Source organism: Salvia miltiorrhiza, chromosome 1 (assembly GCF_028751815.1).
Source record: "Salvia miltiorrhiza cultivar Shanhuang (shh) chromosome 1, IMPLAD_Smil_shh, whole genome shotgun sequence".
Lineage (NCBI taxonomy): Eukaryota > Viridiplantae > Streptophyta > Magnoliopsida > Lamiales > Lamiaceae > Salvia > Salvia miltiorrhiza.
Window position 1 is genome coordinate 45,177,480 of NC_080387.1, and position 21,658 is coordinate 45,199,137.

The 21,658-nt window shown below is 35.9% G+C and overlaps 2 protein-coding genes across 9 annotated transcripts; both read left to right on the top strand.

Annotated features, from left to right (window-relative positions):
• The first annotated feature begins 1,090 nt into the window (after positions 1–1,090).
• LOC130985919 (exosome complex exonuclease RRP44 homolog A) lies at positions 1,091–13,056 on the top strand. The gene is made up of 24 exons (XM_057909101.1): positions 1,091–1,428; positions 1,583–1,720; positions 1,827–1,984; positions 2,534–2,589; positions 2,905–3,027; positions 3,235–3,365; positions 3,473–3,713; positions 3,968–4,124; positions 5,296–5,536; positions 6,311–6,467; positions 6,657–6,725; positions 7,251–7,376; positions 7,488–7,540; positions 8,284–8,390; positions 8,943–8,997; positions 9,080–9,179; positions 9,778–9,889; positions 10,182–10,302; positions 10,753–10,812; positions 10,898–11,003; positions 11,085–11,180; positions 11,973–12,054; positions 12,122–12,187; positions 12,636–13,056. Exons 1-24 carry the CDS (start codon positions 1,375–1,377, stop codon positions 12,832–12,834), a joined length of 2,808 nt encoding a protein of 935 aa, XP_057765084.1. The 5' UTR covers positions 1,091–1,374; the 3' UTR covers positions 12,835–13,056.
• Positions 13,057–18,977: 5,921 nt separating this feature from the next.
• Positions 18,978–21,606, top strand: LOC130985930 (vesicle transport protein GOT1-like). Of its 8 annotated transcripts, none has more exons than XM_057909167.1 (7): positions 18,979–19,136; positions 19,394–19,496; positions 19,823–19,914; positions 19,997–20,077; positions 20,192–20,289; positions 20,368–20,449; positions 21,117–21,501. In XM_057909167.1, exons 2-7 carry the CDS (start codon positions 19,466–19,468, stop codon positions 21,144–21,146), a joined length of 414 nt encoding a protein of 137 aa, XP_057765150.1. In that variant the 5' UTR covers positions 18,979–19,136; positions 19,394–19,465; the 3' UTR covers positions 21,147–21,501. The 8 variants fall into 8 exon arrangements, with proteins under 8 accessions (XP_057765096.1, XP_057765150.1, XP_057765122.1 ...); XM_057909139.1 differs by having other exon boundaries at positions 18,980–19,136; positions 21,285–21,606; XM_057909146.1 differs by having other exon boundaries at positions 19,132–19,229; positions 21,285–21,606.
• The last annotated feature ends 52 nt before the right edge of the window (positions 21,607–21,658 follow it).

Genomic DNA, 21,658 nt, shown 5'->3' on the forward strand with positions numbered 1-21,658 from the left:
GACCCCGAGATCGCCCTCCATCCACCTTACTTCTACAAACTCTATCCCAACTCACCCAACATATTTTTCTACTATCCCCTTTCCCACCCCAGAGAAACTCCCGCTGCAGTTTGGTTAAAGACTTGATAACGCTCACAGGGGCTTTGACAAAAGACAGGTAATAAAGATGGTGTGGGAGAAAGTTGAAGAGAGATTGCGGAAGAGGTTAAAAGGTTGGGAGAAGAGAATGATCCGACCACCAAATGAAAGACATCTGTTCTCCCAACCTTTTAACCTCTTCCACAATCTCTCTTCAACTTTCTCCCACACCACTTTCTTTCTATGATTTGAGCCAATCGGGAGTCTCAAGTACTGAAATGGCAGCCCACCGATTTTGCAACCAAAAATCTCTGCCAAGGCCGACATACAGTTGGGTTCGATATTAATGCCATGAATGGAGCTCTTCGAGAAGTTGACGCGAAGACCTGAAGATATTTCAAAGAGTCGCAGTATCCCTCTAATAAGCATAACATTACTTTGTGTTGCTTTTCCAATGATAATGGTATCATCGGCGTATTGCAAGTGGCTTACCAAAACCTTGTCTTTCCCGATGAAAACTCCCTCGAATAGATTCAGGGAACTATCCCTTTGCATAAGGCAATTAAAGCCTTCAGCTGCAATAAGAAAAAACAAGGGAGACAGGGGGTCCCTTTGTCTGATTCCTGGTTGCAATGCAAACTCACCGGATAGAGGGTTCCCTTGTCTTTTTTAGTTGTCCTGCAATAAGTGTCTTGTTTCTAAAATAAAAAGTGGATTCCACAACTTTATATTTATTTCACAAAATAAAAGTGAATTTCACCAAATTTTTAATTTGTCTACTCTTTTTTTTTTTTTGATAAATTTATAATATTAAATAAAGAAATATTTATTTTACAAAATAAAAGTGAATTTCACCAAATTTTTTATTTGTCTACTCTTTTTTTTTGATAAATTTATAATATTAAATAAAGAAATTAAAAGACTCCGCCACAAAGAATTCGAACCCAAGACCTTTGACATGTGCATTAAAGCCTTACCCCTTCAGCCTTCGCCAACACACACTATTTATCTACTTCGCCAACATACGTTCATCATACCCAATTCAATTTTAGTGCCAACACAAATTAGGATACTTATTACAGGGAGGAAGTATAATACTTCTTCAAGTTAAAAAAACAGAAAACACGCTCCGCCCCTCCCTCCACAATCGCCGCCGCCGCGGCCGACTCCGCCTCAGCCCCACTTACTCCACAGTCACCGCTTATCGCCGCCTCCGTTTTCCTCATAATCCTCAGTGCTTCACTACACCGCATGCATTGCTTTCTAATATAGAGACACGGAGAAAGAAGCTTAAAGATGTTGCAGAGCAAGTCGTTCGTGAAGAAAACGAAGCAAGGCAAAGTTTTAAAGGTCATTGATTTTCCCTAGCGAGATAATTTATCTGTTCTAAATTGTTATTGTTGAACCCGCGTCACTCTATTTCTATTGTTTTAGTGATTTTAGTTTGTAGAAATGTTCATGTGTTATATTGGAACTAGGGCTTAATCTGGCATTCGTTTTTCAGGTAGTGAGAGAACACTATTTAAGAGATGATATTTACTGCGGCGCGCCTTTTTGCAAAGTTTGCGATGTTGCTGGCGCGCGCCTTGACTCGAATGCCTCAACAATTATCATAGTCGACACCAATGTTGTTCTCCATCAGGTGGAAATTAGATTTTCTTTTTGGACAATTGTGAGGAGTTTCAGGACTGCTATTTGTAAAATTAAATTGTGCTTATAACGCTTTCTGGTCATTCTTATCATGTTAGATTGATTTGTTGGAAAATCCGGCAATGGATAATGTTGTGGTGCTATCAGTAGTCCTGGAGGAAGTGAAGAACAAAAATCTTGCTGTATATAATAGGCTTAGGGCGCTTTGCAGCAATACCCTAAGGAAGTTCTTCGTCTTTTCAAATGAGTACCACAAGTATGTTCTTATACTTATTTATAGTTATGCTTATGCATTACTAGTTGACTGCTCTGTGTCATGTTTAACATATTTCCATCGTAACATGTTAGTTTGTTGAAAGCTCATTTGGGGCTTGAAGGAGCTTTTGTAATCAGTAGTTGTAGTTGATAGGTCTGATAATAGAAGCTATGTAGTTGTAAAACGTAGCTGTGGTTGCTTGGCAAACTTCATATCATTGGTGTCAGAAAATTTGAAGACTTTGAAAATGCAAGATGAGGTGATGGAAGTGTACCATAGGTTGTTGAGTTCAAGGTAAATGACATGTCCAGAAGGTCCAGAACATATATAAGCAGCATCCTATATAGATTGACTCAGTTAATATGAGAGTTGAGCATAATTTTTCTAATCATGGTATTTATTGATTTCCTTTTTATCCAACAACTTCGCTTGCTTAGTTACTCCCTGGTGAATTGTTACTCTTTCTTGTCATGTTATGCTTCTGAACTGTCTTTCTGCAGCAAGAAAAGATTAAAATGTGTTACTTATTTATTAGCTCTCTTGCTTTAGGGATACATATGTGAAGATTGAGACTGGTGAAAGTCCAAATGACAGGAACGACAGAGGTATGTTCTTGCTTATAGTTCATGGATCCATTGATTTTGGTGTATCTAACATAATTATGTCGAGATAGGTAATGCAACAAAAAATGGGCAATCATGTTGGTATTAGAGGAAGAGAATCTAATTTTTTGCTGAAACAGCCAACTAGTTTTTTCTGCTGTATACTGATCCTGATCATTTTAAGCAAACTGGTTGTACAGTAAGTAAGAAAGTTCAGTATAATTCCCAGTTAAATGTAATAGCCAGACACACTGGATTCTGGAAGTATATTTTTCTGCTTGAATTGTTATAATTTTTTGACACTAATGCTGATTTCAGCAATCCGGGTGGCGGCACAATGGTATCAGAATCACCTCGGCGCTGCAGTACGGGTATTGCTTATTACAAATGATAGAGAAAACAAAAGGAAGGCTATTGAGGGTGGCATTCCTGCAGAGACAGGTATTGTTTATTATTTCTACGCCATTTATATTGGCTTTCTCGCACCATAAAATTCAACTTGAGGGACTAAGTTGGTTTATAAATTCCATTGGTGCGGGGTTTCTATGTGCTTGTATAATAGTTTTTCGCTAAATTATAAGAAATGATGTTATTTTTGTGCATATTTATTTAGATATATCTGGTAATAAAGTTCTTTTATCGTTGCAGTTGAATCATATGTCAAATCGCTTGGTCAACCAGCACTGCTTGATCTGATTGTTCAGGCTCCAGGTGGAGATGTTACAATGGAGGATGCTGAAGATTTAAGGCCCTCGAAGAGAAAAACAATCTATGCTGAGGTACTCAGGCCAAATATTCTGCTGCTTTGATGTACTTAACATGATTGATTTCTGTTCTCTCGCAGCTGGGATTTTAATAAATTTTATCGTAATCTGTCCTCATGCAGCATAAGCCCATGTCTGAAATTACTTCTGGTATGCATCGTGGAATTTACCACCAAGGGAAACTTCGGGTTAATCGTTACAATCCGTTTGAAGCATATGTTGGGAGTGAAAGTATTGGAGATGAAATTATTATTTATGGACGTACAAACATGAACAGAGCTTTTGATGGTGATATTGTGGCTGTGGAACTTTTGCCTCAAGATTGCTGGCAAGAAGAGAAATCTCTCGCAATAGCAAATGATGGTTTGTGGTTTTAATTAATCCATTTTATGTTGACCACCTCTTTGTGTGAGCATGTTTCATTTTTACAAGCATAGTAATAACATGCTCATAGTATACAAGTTAGAGATGTATCCATTCTCTCTCTCTCTCTCTCTATATATATATATATGTATATATATATTTATAACTACATACAGTAGACATTCACGGTATGCTTGTTTTCTACAGTTCTTGCTGTGATGTCCCATCTAACCCTTTCTCATACTGTGTATCAGAGGATGAGGAGGATGATGATTTTCACTTAGCTCCAAGCAGTGCTGATGATGCTCCTAGAGTCTCAAATCCATCGCAGATTTCAACTGGGAACAAGAGTGCCGTGCCAACTCGCCCATCAGGTCGTGTTATTGGAATTATAAAGCGGAACTGGCACTCGTAAGCTCTATTAACTGAACTAACTCATATCTTTTTCTTCATGACGCAACTTGTCCTCCTGCATTCTCAGGCACTGATTAGTGCTTCTCATCTATAAACCATTTGATAAAGTTTATCTATTCATCCTGATATGGAAATTTCTTGCTGGTTGTTGAGTTAAAGCATGATTTGCACTGCTTGAGAGGAGCACAGCTTTGTCTTGGGACCTTATAGACAGAATTTCATGAAAAGCATACGAGACATGCTCTGAAAATGTTGAGCTTGTCTGTTGTTGTTTAAGACATGCTGGGTATTGATGCAGTAAACCATTAATTTTACTCGGGGAATAGGATGCACTCAAGCAAACAGTCCCATTGGTAAAGGAGAATGACCAAAAGTAGGACGAAAGGACAAGAATTACGTGAACCTTTACCTTAATGAATGTATGCACTTCTGTTGAATCCTATAGACTTTTCATCTGTGTTGATAATGCCAACTATATTTGATTGCTGCACACATGACGTGCCCATGCTTACTTTCAAACTGTGGATTATATGAGAGAGAGAGAGAGAGAGAGAGAGAGAGAGAGAGAGAGAGAGAAATATTCATAAAGGCTTGACTCATGAAAAGAGCCTCTAGAAGGGAAGTCCATGAAGCTAGAAACATGATAAGCTTTACAAAAAGTAAAGCAAGGCTACTGATGAGACATGGATGAGAATATGTTAAAGAATTAAATTCTATTAAAATAAGTAAATAGAGTGAAGAACATTAGATTGAGGTGGGGGGTGAGAAAGTGTAGAAAATTGAAAATGCGCTTGTGCTGGTCAAATCTCCAGACATAATCTGTGCATGGTGATGTGTGCATTTTCCTGTGAGCTATGTCTGTTCAGAACTGCTTCCCTTATCTAGAAAGCTAAAAAGGTGTTCTACGTTGCCCCCAAATGCACATTAGAAGGACACAATTTTCTGTAAGAAACCTTATAGAGGTAAATAGGTACCTGTAGGCATTAAGGAAAACTGCCTGTCTTCTACTCTTGAACCCGTGAAAAAATCATTTAAGCGACTCATTGCAAATCTGAACCAAACAAGCAGAAGGCTGGAATGAGTGTAGGCAATACATGATTGTTTGTATTTCAAAGTTAACTTTATTGTTCTCTTTATAGTTTATTTGCAAGCTTTATCTTATGTGCAGTTATTGTGGATCTTTGGAGCCAATGCCTATGCCTGCTGGTGATGGTGGTATTGCACATGCTCTATTTGTCTCAAAAGATCGGAGAATTCCTAAGATTCGTATACAAACCCGACAGCTTGGAAATTTATTGGACAAACGAATCATTGTTTCTGTGGATTCGTGGGACCGCTTATCTCGATATCCTTCTGGACATTATGTCAGAACCATAGGCGAAATAGGTGATAGAGACACCGAAAGTGAGGTATGCTGTAGAATTTTGCTTTTTACAACATCTGTCGTCTTTTCAGTATCATGAACAAAGTGAGCAACAGTTATGTCTTTTACCCAACTATGTTTTGACATCCTAAATCAACATGCTTTTCGTAGTTGTGTTAATGGATATCATGCTTAAAGCTCGGTTACAACTTGCAAGAACTCATAATTTTATCATTTTAATATACATGCATGAACTAAAAAAATTTATATTAAAGATATATGGTATGTGGTTTGTCTCATATTTGCTAATGGTAATGCATATTCTACTCTTGTATTTTGTCATACCTGCATATTAACTATTAGTTGATCATTTAAGGGCATGCTTGTAATCAATTAAGTATAAAAGGGAGGGGTGAAAAGGTCTAAAAGAGTTTCTCACCATCAAACAACTTTTCATATAATCATATATTAATGATTTACAATAATAAGAATCTTTTAGCTTTTCTTTGGAAGAAATACTATATGTAAGGTAGATGTCAAAATAAAGGGAAAGACCAGCTAAACTTATGGAAGAGAGATTTAATAAAAATCTTACCGTAAAAAAAATTAGGTAACCAATAGAAGGCAGGCTTAGCTAACACGGTGTCTGGTGGGTCCATAATTAATAAAACACCTGAGATCACAAAAAAAAAAGCGAGAAGATGAACACCTTTTCCTTCTAACCTGAACTTCATGCCAAAATATAATTGGGATGCTCATTCCCGTACATGAGGAGTGCTATTGATGAATATCGGTGTCTGAAACAGCATGTCTTTTGCAGGTTGTCCTAATAGAAAATGATATTGATGCAAGGCCATTTTCCTCTCAAGTTTTGGCATGTTTGCCACCCTTACCTTGGTCTGTGTCCGCTGAAGAGATAGCGAATCCCATCAGGCAGGATTTGCGTCATATTCGTGTCTTCAGTGTGGATCCTCCAGGTATATAATATTGTAATCTATCTGTGATTCTGTAGAACTGAACCACATTCTCTCTTATTTGCCAGTTTTTTAATGCATCAATTGCTCTTTTCACTTTTGATTTCCCTTAAATTTCCTACAATACGCACATGATGATGGCGCTTTTAGGGATCGTATCTTGTATAAAAATAATCGGTTTTGTTGGTGCAGGATGCAGGGATATTGATGATGCTTTACATTGTACACTTCTTCCGAGTGGACATTTTGAAGTTGGAGTCCGTATCCTTTATTCACCTAAGTTGTAGTTTCTCACAAATTCGATGACTATTTAGTATTTAGCTTCCTTGGTTCTATTTCTAGTGAGTATTTTAGTTCCTGCACTTTCTAACTTGTACAACACTACAACCTCAACTGCCAGTTTTCTGCCTGTATGTTAGTATGCCTCCTTAATCTATTTGTAAATGGACGGCCCATATTGTGCATTAGATCATAATATTGGCTTATTAGTTGGTTTTGTCATCTCATTTAGTTTGAAGACAGTGTGCCTTCATTATAATATTATTTGTAGTTGAAATTTAGAGCATAATATTTGCTATTAGTTGGTAGTATCATCTCATTAGTTTGAACACAGTGTTCGCCTTCATTATAAGATTATTTGTAGTTGAAATCAATATGTGATGTTTTGTTCTCTCTATATGCTTTAGATGCTGTATCTAATTATTGAAATGCTATTAGGAATGCTTTGTCCCCTTCATAGATAGATGGTATTTTGCTTCATTGTTGATCTTTAATTCTGTGTACTAGATATTGCTGATGTTACAAATTTTGTTCATTCTGGAACCCCCTTGGATGATGAGGCTTCACAAAGGGGCACTTCCGTCTACCTCGTCGAGAGGCGTATTGACATGCTTCCAAAACCTCTAACAGAAGGTGGTCTTGCTTACGTATTTAGTTATTCATATTTTGTTTCCAGAACTTGCACTGTTGCTATAGTTTGCCTAAATGATTAGTCTATTTACATGATATTTTCTGTTTTTGCAGATATATGTTCTTTGCGTGCAGATGTAGAGAGACTAACCTTTTCTGTTATATGGGTACATGCTTATCTCATTATAATTGGATTTGAAAAGCTTATTTTCCATTGTTTCCCCTGTTGATTTGAGAGGTTGAATGTATTTTATGAATTTGAGATCTAGATGTGCTATCTGAATGGCTCTTCTAGAACAATATTTTGACTAATTGAAGAAGGGTGTCAGCTTCTAGCTGGTGGATAGTTTGCACTTGTACGAAAAATGATGAACTTGCAATCATTAGTCTCAGTTATGTGGATGCTTTGTGAGCTTATTGTATGTGGATGCTTTGAAGAGAAACTTGTTGCCAATTCTTAATGCTATTTTGAGGTGATATAGCTAACTTCTGTAGACCTTTTCCTTTGTCATTTTCTTGGTGGGTTGGAGGTTGGGAGGTCTTTCAGCTATTGACCAAAATGAATTGGCATTTTTAAAGATATGGAGGCTAAAGTGTTCCTCTCATATTGCTTCTGTATGGCCTGGATCAGCAATTTGATTCATTAAATTTCCTTGCAAAGTATTGAATCTTTTGAATTGTGGTTTGCTTTATTTCATTCTGAAACTTGAGTAATCTTAGTAGTCTGATGAGGCACACTGCTTTATGTGGCTTAGTCTAACAAAAATTAGCTATTCCTCTATAGGCAATCTATCACTTTTCCCCTTTCTCGATCCCCCTATCCCCAATTACAGGCCTGTATATTTTCTTTTGTGCATGTGGTAAACCTACAGGTCACTGAAGATTTCTCCTTCTACACTTTATGATTTAGGAAATGACTCCTGAAGCAGAAATTATTTCTACACGTTACACAAAGGCCATTGTCAAATCTTGTGCTGCATTATCTTATGTTGAAGCTCAGGCGAGGATGGATGATAGGTAGTTATACAGAGGATTTTCTATCAACTTCACCCTCTCTGTTTCTTCTTTATTCCCATGTGTCTGTTCCAACTGTTAGCACTGCTTTTTCGTTTTATTTAATACTACCTTCTTTTATGTTTAAAAACATCTTTCTTTCTTTCTTTCTTCAATCTGTTTGTTACTGGCTTGTTTAATAGCCTAGACAAATATCTGCTTTCCAATCATTAAAGTTACTTGCAACTGTTTTATATAGTGATTGGTCCCTTGTGTCCATTCATTAAATGTTATATGTCTGGTAGTTTCATTTTAAAATTTAATAAACAGGGCTACGTGATTGCTGAACCAAACAACTGTAGCATTTTCCTTATTTCTGTTAGGAGATTACCTTGAAATATACTTTGCTTTGTGTATCTTATTTGAAACTACCTCTTTCTAACAGCATTTGCCTATTTTTTGCTGATGTTTGTATGCAAGTGATACATGAAATAGTTATCTGATTGATCTTTTCCTCTCCACATAATCTTATCTTCTTTATATGTTATTTTCTCCCCTAATCCATTAAGTTTACAGTCGCATGGCTGATCTGTTAACTACAGATTTGCGGAATCTGAACAAATTAGCTAAGGTAACTTTGAATATTTTTTTGAAGTAAACATTCTTTCTTTTTCCTTCTTATGGCCATTATATAAAATACCGTAATGTGGTAGATAATGAGGCAAAAACGCATTGAAAGAGGAGCCTTAACTCTTGCTTCTGCTGAAGTGAAGTTTCAAATTGATACTGAAACGCATGATCCTCTTGACATAGGTATGTTTTTCCTTTTCACACAATTTTAGAGAAATCTTTAAAACCAGATTCCTCTTCACCAGTAATTTTGCAGAAGTAGCAAAAGGGTCTTTACTTTTCCAGGCTACAAATTATGTCATATAATCAATGGGGCAATCATACTCACGAAACTCTTTCTCCTCTCATTTAGTGGATTGATTCCTGATTAACTGATTAATTTTGGTTTTTCTTTTTGTTTGGGGGGGGGGGGGGGGGGGGGGGGACTTATTGGGGGGAAAAAATATCATAATCTGTCCTCTTGTTTATACAGTCTGAAAACATTAACATATGAATTATGATTGTACTTGATTGATGATGCTTTATGATCAGCACTTAACTGGATTTGATGTTTCTGAAGTATGAAGTTCATTATCTGCTGCTTTTTAAATACCATGAAGGTTCAGACACCAATATGTTTTCAAGATTGAGCATGTCTGTAAAAGTAAATTGGTGGGTGTCATGTAGTCACTTAATAGGTCTAGCCTTTCTGCTTATGTTGTTTTGCATTTATTGGACATCACTGGGTGTTCTGTTTGATGCATTTCTCTCGTATGTAGTTATTAGATATGTTTATGTGCAGGCATGTATCAAATAAGAGAAGCAAACCAGATGATTGAGGAGTTTATGCTTGCAGCTAATATATCTGTAGCTAAAAAAATTCTTGAACATTTTCCTCCCACTTCTTTGTTAAGGTACTGTTTAAATCTCTTTCACCAGCAATATCATTTTCTCTTTTGCTTGGATGGTCAGCTCTTCTCTAGCTGTTTAGAATCTGTTGTAATTCACAACCAACTCCTCCTTGCTTTAGTTAGTTTATTGACTGTTCCTATGCATGCATGCTCTTTTCCTTCCTCTAATATGATTAGAGAGTGCTGAGTTATAAGCTATGGCATAGAGGAGATGATGGCTGTAGTATAACTTTTATGATTCTACGATTATATTCATTGTTGGTGTTCTACTAATGGTGCTAAATTTCTTATGCAGACGGCATCCAACCCCAACTAATGAGATGCTTGAACCTTTACTTCAAACTGCTACTGCTGTTGGTCTCTCTTTGGATGTGACGTCTTCTAAAGCACTTGCAGATTCACTTGATCGTGCTGTGGTGAGCTAGCCACTCTTGAACTTCATTGCATTAGAAGTTCAACAACACTTATTTGTAGTGTTTACTACTTATCAGTACTACAAAGAGGAAGATTTCAGTATTCTAGTAGTCATGTGTTAACAAGTTATGCTCAATTTTCCTCTTTTCATCCTAGAAATATCTGGACACTCATTTCTTATATATACGAGTGCATTATATGGTAGTTCTAAACTCTTAAAGTTATGCCAGAACAGCGTTATAGGGCTTGTCTGCTACAGACAGATAGATATTGTCGTCATTGGTCTACTCTTCTACAAAGAAATTAGAGTCGCTAAGAGATAAGCTTAAGCATGTATTATGTACAATATATATAACCTAGGCTGTGTTTTATGTTTGATATACATATTTCTTGCATCGGATATCTGTTTTTCTCATCTAGATCTGAACTCCCCCTCCCCCCATATATATCAGGGTGATGATCCATTTTTCAATAAGTTGATCCGCATTCTGGCAACGAGATGCATGTCACAGGTACCTAATTCAATATAAGTAAACATAAGTTCTTTCATGGTAAGGTACATCAGGAGTTGTGAGTTTATCTGTTTTAAATTTTCAGGCAGTGTACTTCTGTAGTGGAGATTTAAGCCCTCCAGAGTTTTATCATTATGGTCTTGCTGCTCCTGTATACACACATTTCACTTCTCCCATAAGAAGATATGCAGGTATGAGTAGAAAATTGTTATTTTTCATCAGTTTGTGATTTGAAATTAGCTCTGTGATTTTGAAACTCAATATTCTTACAGATGTGATTGTACACCGATTGCTTGCTGCATCCTTGGGGATATGCAGGCTCCCAGATATATTCCAAGACAGACCACGGCTTACTGGCATTGCTGATAGTAAGTAATACCAACATCGGGAGATTTTATTTACACGAATGATCTGGAGGATATGTGCAATAATTTATTGTTCTTGTTTTGTTTGATAATCTTGGAATACTATCAACTTCAAGTAGTACATCATTGTGCTACATATTCATTTTTTCTTGTTAATTGAGGAATCTCCATATGTACTTATTTTCATTATCAAATAATGGATACACTCAAATTAGGCTACCCGATCTTTGTTATGAGAGTGTCACCTTCTTTCATGCATAATATTGGAGACAATAGACGGTAGTTTATTGCAATGTTGAGTGACTTAATTCACTAATCTCTCTCAACCATTTTCACAAAGGAAGTGGCTCAGTAAGTAGTCAGCAAAAGCCATTTTGCCAGAGTCTTGCTTCCAGTTTCACTATTAATCAAAAGAAATCCGACATTTGGAGCCAATTTTGATGCTCAATCCTTTATATTATACCTTATACACGGATTAATTGAATGATGTGTCGGATTTTCAGTGTCCAGATAAATTGGGGGTCATCCCGATTGCAACAAATCCAAAGGTTGGGTATGAATTTTCTAGACTTTCAAAGTAATGTTGTAAACCAAACCTGGGCCTTAGGTGGTGATTTATTATGCAATTAACCCAAAAGAAAAAGGGATTTTTCGTATATTTTTTTGTGGCAAAAATTATGGTTTGATTCCTTGTGCTGTTTTTTACATGTCTCGCATTCAAATTGTAGTCCGTTTTGTTCTGCTGTGATGAAATTCTTGTTACTGGTAGTAAATCAGGGTGTTTTTGTGCTACAGATTTGAATTATCGCCACAGGAATGCGCAGATGGCTAGCCGGGCTTCAGTTGAGCTCCATACACTTATTTATTTCAGGAAAAGGTAGAGATCGAACTATTTAATCACTCTCTCTTACTGTCGTTCTCTCTCACTCATATGGCTTATGCAGGCCCACTGATACTGAGGCAAGAATATTGAAAATAAGATCAAATGGCTTCATTGTGTTTGTGCCAAAGTAAGTTTTTGAATTACTGCTAGTACATTTACGTTTTTCCCATGTCCGACCCTTGCCACTTTCTATATCTTTCTTATTTTTCCTGATAAATCTTTTTTGCTAGTTTACTATTCATTCACTGCTACAAACAAATACTTATTCTGATTACTTTATTTTTCCATCCTAGTGTTCGAGGCTATTAAAAATAATTTTGTACACTAGTAATGTTGCCACATATTTTCCCTTTCTATGGACTACATGAAATCATGAATTACTCGCTGCTTGATTTGCTTTCTATTCATGGATATGTTGAATGTTTCATTTGGTATACATTGTCCCTAAGATCAAGAGATTGGACTTTGTAACTCGTCCCGGTTGAGTAGTAATGCCTTGGAGAAAGTACTGTATCACGGTTTTATTTGTTTTACTTGATGACGATGACACTAAACTTATTATGCATATCGTTCAGATATGGAATTGAAGGACCTGTATACTTGATTTCGAGAGGGCAGAAAGGAGGTGGTGAATGGATCATTGATGAACAGCAGCAGAAGATTAAAAAGACTAACGGGGAGGTGTCTTACGGTGTTCTGCAGCCAGTTAGGATTCACATGGAGGTTGTAGAACCACAGCCCAACAGGCCTAAGCTCGAACTCACGCTGATCTGATGGTGAGACTGTTAGCATATAGTTCTTCACCACTTCCTCTTGATTGTATGGGTTGCTTCCATTAGTTCTTTAGAAGAAACTAAGTGTTTTTAATTTTCTGGTTTTGTTTTGTCTTTGTTTCATTCTGTGTGTTAAGTTTATTGGTGGTTGTAAAGTACGTGATGCTGTTATACAACTGTTATACACAGAAATAGCTATACAAAGAGTGTGATTTACATGGAAGCTTTACATTTTTCTTTTTTCTTTGTTCTTTGTTCTTTCTGAGGGAATGGAAGTGTTACATTTACATGGCAGCTTATATATTTTTAGTTTATTTTCTCAGAGAATTTTGTTTATTATTTTTCACAAGGGGTCACTATATACTTGAATGAATTCAAAAGTGATGTTCTATATAGTAGACACTAATTATGCAACAGTTAGGGCAAAAACTTGTGCATCCTAATGTTCGATGCATTCACCATAATTAAATTCAATCAAACTTCATCTTTTTAGTTAGGGTTTAGGGATGGCAAAGTGCCCGGTTGGATCCGGGTGCATTCCCAAACTCATACCCGATCTAGAAATTCACCCCCAAATTCGACCCTATATCCGTCGAAATCGGGGTGGGGCAGGGTGGGCAAAGGGTATACCTCGTTTATCTATTATTTTTTTATTTTTCTTTTTTAAAAAAGGGTTAATTCTCTCTAAATTCTTAAACTATAGTCATTTTCCGTTTTTTCCCTCAATCTTTGAACTTCCCACAAAAAACCCCCAACTTTCAATTTTTCCTAATTTTCCCATGACAGGTTTTCCGGCCAAATTCGATCACACGTGGAATCGGAATTAAGTGACGTGGACACGCCGGATTGTTAATAAAACGACGTAGTGTCTATTATACATAAACGACGTCGTTTCGTGCTTGTTATTCTTCAATTTGTCGCCGTTCTGCCACGTCCACCACCTTCTTCTTAAAGTCCGATCGCCGCCGCTCATCTCCTCCAAAAAACCGGCAGGCTACCGCCTTCATCCCTGTCTATTACATATCCGACCTCAGAACCCTTCTCTCTGACCCACGTTTTCAGAGTTGCAGCTAGGGTTTTGCCCCCTTTTCGCGCCGCCTAGGGTTTGCGCCGTAAATAGCAGCGTCGCCCTGACTTGCTTCCTCCGGTGAGCCTCTGTCTCCCAGTCACGCCGCCTAACGCCCCGAGCCTCTTCAAATTTGGTATCTGAGTGGAGGAGGGGGATGAAGTGGATTTTCAAACGTGGGTTTTCAATCGGCGCCGGGAATCGAGTGGAGGAGAGAGCGAGGGGGAGGGAGGAGGAAGTGGCGGCGGTGGGGGATGGGGGAAGGGAGAGAGACGACGGAGGTCCCAGAAAACGTCGGCCCTCAAGCCGGCGCCGCCTGAGCTCGCTCGCCGCCTCTGAAATTCCGGCAGAGTCGACGCCGCTCTTCGGCTTGTGCCGTCTCCTGGAAACCGTCGTCCCCAGAATCTGGGCGGTTGTGGCAGTGAGAGAGAGGGGGGGAGCCAGACGGGGGGAGAGGGGGATGGGGGAAGAGAGAAAGAGAGTGACGTGGGAGGGGGAGAGTGACGTGTGAGGGTGTGATTTGCCACGTATAGGGTGATTTGGCATGAATAACGCCACATAGGAAAATTCCGACTTCGGATTTGGCCGGAAAATCCGTCATGGGAAAATTAGGAAAAATTGAAAGTTGAGGGTTTTTTGTGGGAAGTTCAAAGATTGAGGGAAAAAACGGAAAATGACTATAGTTTAAGGATTTAGAGAGAATTAACCCTTTAAAAAATTTGTAATTTTTTGTGTTAATTGCATATAAATTATAATATTACGAATTTTATCCAAAATTTATTTTTTCCACGATCTTTAAAAATTTCATTTTTTATAAAATATTTTGATATTTGTTCAATTTCCCCATAATTTTCTTTTTCTATGACAAAAAAATGACATAACAGTGACGTGAATTTAATTTTACACATAACACTGATGTGGAATATATATATAATTATATATATATATATATATATATATATATATAATTTTAAATTTAGCACATTTGGGTCCAATAAAGAAAATGGCACTATTTTGGTGCAAATGCGCAGTGGCCTACAATTTAGCACATTTGGGTCCAATAAATTTTTTATTTTTATACTCCCTCCGTCCACGAAATGAGTACCCATTTGTGGACGGCACGAGTTTTAAGAAATGTATGAAGTGTAGTGCGAATAGTTTAAGGGTCCCACTTTTTGAGTGTATTAATTAAAGAGATGTGTGGGGTACACTTGCCAAAAAGGAAAATGAGTACTCATTTCGTGGACGGACGAAAAAGAAAATATGGGTACTCATTTCGTGGACGGAGGGAGTATCATTTAAAATACTTATTACTCCTACATAATATTTTCAATAGTAATAGTAGGTCTCAAAACAATATAAATGTGGACTATTCATAGACCAAGTTACAAAACCCCTATGTAAATCTATATATATTCTATTAAAGAGCAGCATAACGGCTACTTTTTCCCACCAAAATTTCTCTCTCCTCATTTTTCTTTTTTATTTTGATTCTTTTATAAAAATCGTCAACTTTGATTAATAAAAAGATATTCAACATGGATGTTAAATTAAAGATAACGAAAAGATCTTTAATTTGATATAAAAATTATAAAAAATAAATTTAAAACGAATAAGTTATTATCAATTAAAGTTACAAAATTATTTTTTCTCTCTCTCATCTTTTATCTCTCCTTTCTCTTTTATAATTTCTTTTAATTATCAATAAAAATCAATTAATTGGTAATTGAAAATACAAAATTGAAAATTTATATATTTTCAAATTCGTGTTTTTATTGAAATTATATCGTGGATAATTTAAATTTTTTATTTATATTTAAATTATAGTATATATTTAATATGCATATTTATTTATTTAAAATATCGTTCAGTTTCGATATTGATCGTGCATCGCACGAGTTGGCGTGTGCTAGTTAAAATTAAAAGACCAATTCAACTAAATGACAAAAAAGGGGTAACCCAATCTGAAAAAGAAAAGCAAAAGAACTAGGATAAGGAATATCGCCACATTTTAAGTGAATATTATATCGCCACATATGATAATTCCGATATCGAATTTGACTGAAAATTGCCGTCATGAGAAAATTGAGAAAAATTGATAATTGATGGGTTTTAATAAGAAGTTCAAAGATTGGGGGAAAAACGAAAATTGACTATAGTTTAAGAATTTAGACACAATTAATCCTAAAAAATAAGAAGGATTTATATTATATAATGATTTTTATTTAAGTATTATTTAAATAATAATTAAGATAGATTTAAAAAAAAATTTAAAAATTTAGTAAGAAAAAAAAAACGTAAGAATTAATTTATAATAGAAATTACTTTTTATTTACGTATTAATTAAAATAAATGACATTGTATATGTTACTGCCGCCGTGACAACAGCAGTGCCACTGCACCTCGTCTCATCGCCGTAGCGTCGCGCCATCGCCATCGCCGCTGCCTCTCTGCCGCCCTATCTCTTCCCTCTCTCGGTTTCTCTGTTCATCAGCCGTAGCGCGTTCGATTGCACTTCGTTCCGCCGCCTATAGCAGCGCCATTCGTCGCAACATCGCCGCCGAGACTCGAGCCACCGCTGCCTGCACGCAGTAAGTCCATTTCATAATTTCTCACTTATTTCCTCCCAATTCGATTACATCCCCTTCTCTTACTTGGCAATCTTTATGGCATAGTTTATACAGTAGGGTTGAATTTATAAATATACAGTAGGGAAGAAGACGAAGAAGCTAGTCTCAGATTTGAAGTCATTGTTGCATTATCTCGCAAGGTACTTTGTGCTAATATCTTTGTTCTACAGGACTTAATTAGATTTTTTTTACAGAAAGATATTTGAATTAGTCATATTGTTCGTGGGTAATTATGTACGTCATCTTTACTTGATTTGCTCTATAAGTCCTAGTATTTTTTATTTTTTATTTGCTTTATGGCGGTATCCTTTTAGTTGTTGTTAAGATGACTAAGAGGGGCTTTTATAGTGTTAATTTACAACCATGTAGGTAAGAGTTGATTGCTTCATTATAGCCTTGAGTTAGGACCATTTCTTCTCTCATTCCTGAGTTGATTGCACAACAGCTGATTCTTCTAAGATTGATTTGATAGTTGTAAGGTAATTTTCCTTTAAAACTGATTTTTAGATTAATGAAATGTATTTGTGAAAGCTATAGCTTTAATAAGACATCATTATTTTATTTTCATGATGCATAATGATTATACTTTAGTTTCTACTGAAACGTAGAGTTGTCAAAAGCCTACGTAAATATGATGGAAGTCCATACTTGATATGATGGGGTACTAACTACTAACATCTAACATGACTTTGCCCGATAAAAAAAAAAAAAAAAAAGCCTACGTAAATATGATGGAAGTCCATACTTGATAGTGGGATTTCTGCAAGCAGGCTGATGTAAGTGCAAGTGTTTTCCTGTTTCCTTTTGTTATTAACCCCACATGTTTTTTTATTGTTTTTGTATTGCTTGTTGCTAGATGAAGTTTCCTTATATAGTATTTATTTTGCACATTAGACAGTTGCTTCATTTTTTAAAATGGATGTTAAACGAGTGAAACTTATGTTTATTTTATAAAATAGTTCCATTTGAATCTATTATCAACAACTAACAATACTTACTGTTTTCACTGATAATTAAAAAAAACGGTTTCAATAATCTTGACTCAAGTCATTCTCAATTTTTCTCGTAACTCTTCTAGATATTATGGTAACATAATTCACCAATATACACCAAATTTGTACTATATTAGTAATATTAGAAGATAAACCACAAGTTCCCATAAAATATTTTCCAGTTAGAAATGTGTTGACTTTTGCTTCTTCGCACATGCTTTTGACTTTTTATGAAACATGTTTTGTAGATATTGACAAATTGTTTGTTTGATTGCATATTAAGAACATCATTATAGTTTAGTTTCATTAGAAGTGTGCGACTTTCCCTAGATCGAAAGACGAAAGTAGCGACAGCTCAATTTAGGATAAAAGTCAAAATATGTCGATATTTTTTTTGATTGGTTAATTATCAAATCTATCCTAATGGTGGTGATTTTGTTAATTTTATTCCAATTTTAAAAAATTTCATTTATATTATACTAATATTTACAAGTCATCAATTATATCCCATTCTTTTCAGCATGTATCAATTTTATTATCATAATTTTACTCCGAAGATTGAATAATGATGTGGCTTACTAAAGAATTGACATGTGATTTGATTTCACTTCAAACTCCATTTCCTCACCCCATTTATTAGGAACTCATTTTTATTGAAATATATTTCTAAAATATATTTGATAAAATTAATACAAATTTTAAAAGTGGACGCAATATTGATTATTTTTTAAGATTATGATAAAATCACTAAAACGTTGGGATGGATTTGGTGTTTATCTTTTAATGGCTCGGTTATAAAGGCGGTGGGGGTGCATAGACAACCAGGTGATTTGCCTGTAGACAAACCTTGAACGAGTGCATAATAGCTCACTGATTGAGCGATATTCCACGTTGGCAAAGCTGTGGGAGGATATTTGAACCTTATCCCTCATTATTTAAATGAATATCTAACTTCCATACAGATGGAAAACAAAGGGTCCAAAAATATATAATTTATTTTTTCAAAATAAAAAATATAGCTAAATATTCATTATCGTTTTTTTTAATTTTATTATAAACTATCGATTTTGACCAATTAATAATCAAAGTACATAAAATATGAAAATTTGTCATGAACAAATTTTTCGATACCTGAAAGCTTACTAGGATCTATCACAAATTTGAGGTGGCTACGCTTCAAACCATATAAGTGGTGTCCTACTAAGTTTTCAGGTACCGATCAATTTGTTTGGAATATTTTGCATTTAAAAAAAAAAAAAATGATTATTAATTGATTAAAGTCATAATTTAGCCATTTAGGGTGTAGTTGGAAAAAATAGTACTGGAATAGAAATATTAGAATATAATCTAACTATTTGGGCTAACAGTTGAAGAATTCACAAAGATTGGTATTTAATGTTGGAAAAAAGCCCAACATAATAAGTCCATAAAAGAATTTATTGTAAAGCAGGCCAAGGCCCATTCAACTCGAAACGAGCCGTGTCTGAGTCAACTCGTCCGCGTACACAGTAGTTTCACTTTCATTTCATTCCAATTGTGATCACGTCATCGTGCAAATACCATTTGTTTGCTTCTCTTTGAAGTCACAGTCTTAGCTCGTTACACATATTTACAGGTTAATTTTCTTAACATTTTGCTAAATACACATGTATTAATAATTATATGATTCTATAGTGTGTTAATATTTTATTAGGGGATTGGAATCGAGGTGGTTAAGTTGATCTATGGCGACTACTTCCGTTTTTGTTTAATTTTTTTTATAAGTTTATTTGAAGAAGGAATCTCAATTTCAGTTGAAGTTATCGGATTTATGTATTTGTGATTTTTATTGGATTGTAATTGTAATTGTTTTTTATTTCTTCCAATTCGCAGCGGTGTAGGGTTTCGGTTGAAGATTTTGTTGACAAATCTAGGTTATTTTTTATTTAATCTGAATTGGCGAAGATGATGTCCTTCGAGATGAACGATCGTAAAAGTAAGTTTTAATCCCTATTTGGCCGCTCTTGTCCTTTCCGGTTAAATTTACTCTGTTTGGTTGTGATTGTGGGAGTTGTTGGAATTAGCTGTGCATGATTATGGGTTTCTTGTGATCCTTTGCCTTTACGAATTTCTCTTCTGAATTTTTGCGGACAAATTCTCAGCTCGAATGATTCTATCTGGTTCCTTTGATTTCTTAATGCCAAGTTTTTTTTGGTTCAACTATGCTACATGAATTGATTTTTTGCGTTTAAGATGATATTGTGTAATGAAATTTCTTAGCGGTTGAGCATGATCTGATCTTATTATGGTTCAATCAAACAGAAATTGGACTCGGTTTGACGGGGTTTGGAGTATTCTTTTCGTTTCTTGGGATCATTTTCTTCTTTGATAAGGGACTGCTTGCGATGGGAAATGTAAGTATGATTATGTGGCAGGTTATCATTCAGGTTGTAGTTCTTTTAACCCCTAATCTTCCTAATTGTTCTACTCAAACAGATCCTTTTCTTCTCAGGCGTGACATTAACCATTGGCCTCAAGTCTTCCGCTCAGTTCTTTATGAAGCGTTCTAATTTCAAGGCATATATTTCTTGTTACGGTCTGTTTTTCCCTGTCGGGGGTGGGGGCCTTGGTGAAGGCTCTAACAATCCCCTTGTTGCTTCTTCAGTTATAACTTTTTCATGTTAATTGCAGGGAACGGTTTCCTTTGGTGTTGGCTTCTTCCTGGTTATCATTGGATGGCCTATCTTAGGCATGATAGTTGAGGCTTATGGATTTGTTGTGCTCTTCAGGTGTAGTGTTGTAGTTTAAACTTTGGTTTATTTTCCACCCTAGTGCTATAGCCTTATTTAGTTATTTATTATTTGCAGTGGTTTCTGGCCGACACTGGCTGTATTTCTGCAGAAGATGCCTATTATTGGATGGTTATTCCAACAACCTTTTGTGAGATCGGTAATGTTTCTTTGGCATCTTTTCTTACTTAGGAGTTACTTTTATTTGCCATCTTTTATGGAGTTCATATGCTTCTGTTATAATTTGATAATTAAACTCCAGGTTCATGAAAGATGTTAAAATTCAGAAACAAGAAAAAACAATTTAAGTGGTTGTGATTATGTCTTCCTTCAGTTGCCAACAGTTAGACCTGGCTAACCCGTAGAATACTGCAGAATGATGGTTTAAGGATTTAAGTATGTTCGTTGCAAGATATTCAAAGCTTTTGAGGGATCTTTCATCTTTGCATGTGTTTTGCTTTAATTCCAGTACTCCACTGATTCTACTACTTGAGTTGATTCATTAGTTTAGTGGAGTTTGTTTCATGTACCGTGTTACATTTTTAGTACTTAAAGTTGTCTTAAGATTGTCGGTAACATATCATTACATTGAAGAGCTTTGTCATACGTCCAAAATCAAGTTACCACATTGGTATCCATTGTTCCAGTGGTACTGTTTTGCTTTCAGTACTTTATGTGTCAAAAGGAGACGGGTGTTGCATGAACAATGCTTTCAGGGTCATCCGAGCTTGTGAATTCAATGGAAATTCACACTATTGAATGAATGAACTGACCGATATAGGAACAGCTTTGGACTAGTTTTAACGTAAATTATGGAAGTTGTGCAGGTGCACGTAGATGCAATATTAGCCTTTTGATTTCCTTGTCCATGCATGAATGAATACCTACTAAGCTCCCCCGTGAGAATCAGATATCTTTTGGCATGCAAATATCTTTTGGCACACATTCATTTTACAGCATATAACGTCTCATGAGCGAACTTTCAACCTATGCAGTTTTTTGATCGTTACCGTGGAAAGCGAGTACCTGTTTGAATCTTCTTTGCAAGAATGGTCACTTACCTCCGGGCTGCCTTGTAAGTTTTGTAAAAATTCTTTCTTACCAAGCATGTCAAGATAAAACGACAATACCGTGTGGTAGATGATATGGGCTTGATTTTATGCATGCTTCTTTTTACCTCACTGGGAAATGAAAGTTCATACTTTTGAGGTAGATGCAGCTTCAGTGTACCAATTTCATTGATTTTTTTTCCTCTAGTCCTCCTCTAATTTGAGAAAAAATGCATTGTTATAGAGAACTCTCTTTCCATTGATTGAATCGGGTTCGTATTTTATGAGCAAAATCACATTTTTCTCTCTGAAAATAATGG

Excerpts from the sequence above, each read along its gene's own strand:
- LOC130985919 (XM_057909101.1), top strand. The coding sequence starts at position 1,375 with ATGTTGCAGAGCAAGTCGTTCGTGAAGAAAACGAAGCAAGGCAAAGTT. Across the intron at positions 5,537-6,310 it reads ATAGAGACACCGAAAGTGAG|GTTGTCCTAATAGAAAATGA; the intron begins GTATGCTGTAGA and ends TGTCTTTTGCAG. Across the intron at positions 7,541-8,283 it reads TAACCTTTTCTGTTATATGG|GAAATGACTCCTGAAGCAGA; the intron begins GTACATGCTTAT and ends TTTATGATTTAG.
- LOC130985930 (XM_057909113.1), top strand. The coding sequence starts at position 19,466 with ATGATGTCCTTCGAGATGAACGATCGTAAAA. Across the intron at positions 19,497-19,822 it reads CGAGATGAACGATCGTAAAA|AAATTGGACTCGGTTTGACG; the intron begins GTAAGTTTTAAT and ends TCAATCAAACAG. Across the intron at positions 19,915-19,996 it reads GACTGCTTGCGATGGGAAAT|ATCCTTTTCTTCTCAGGCGT; the intron begins GTAAGTATGATT and ends CTACTCAAACAG.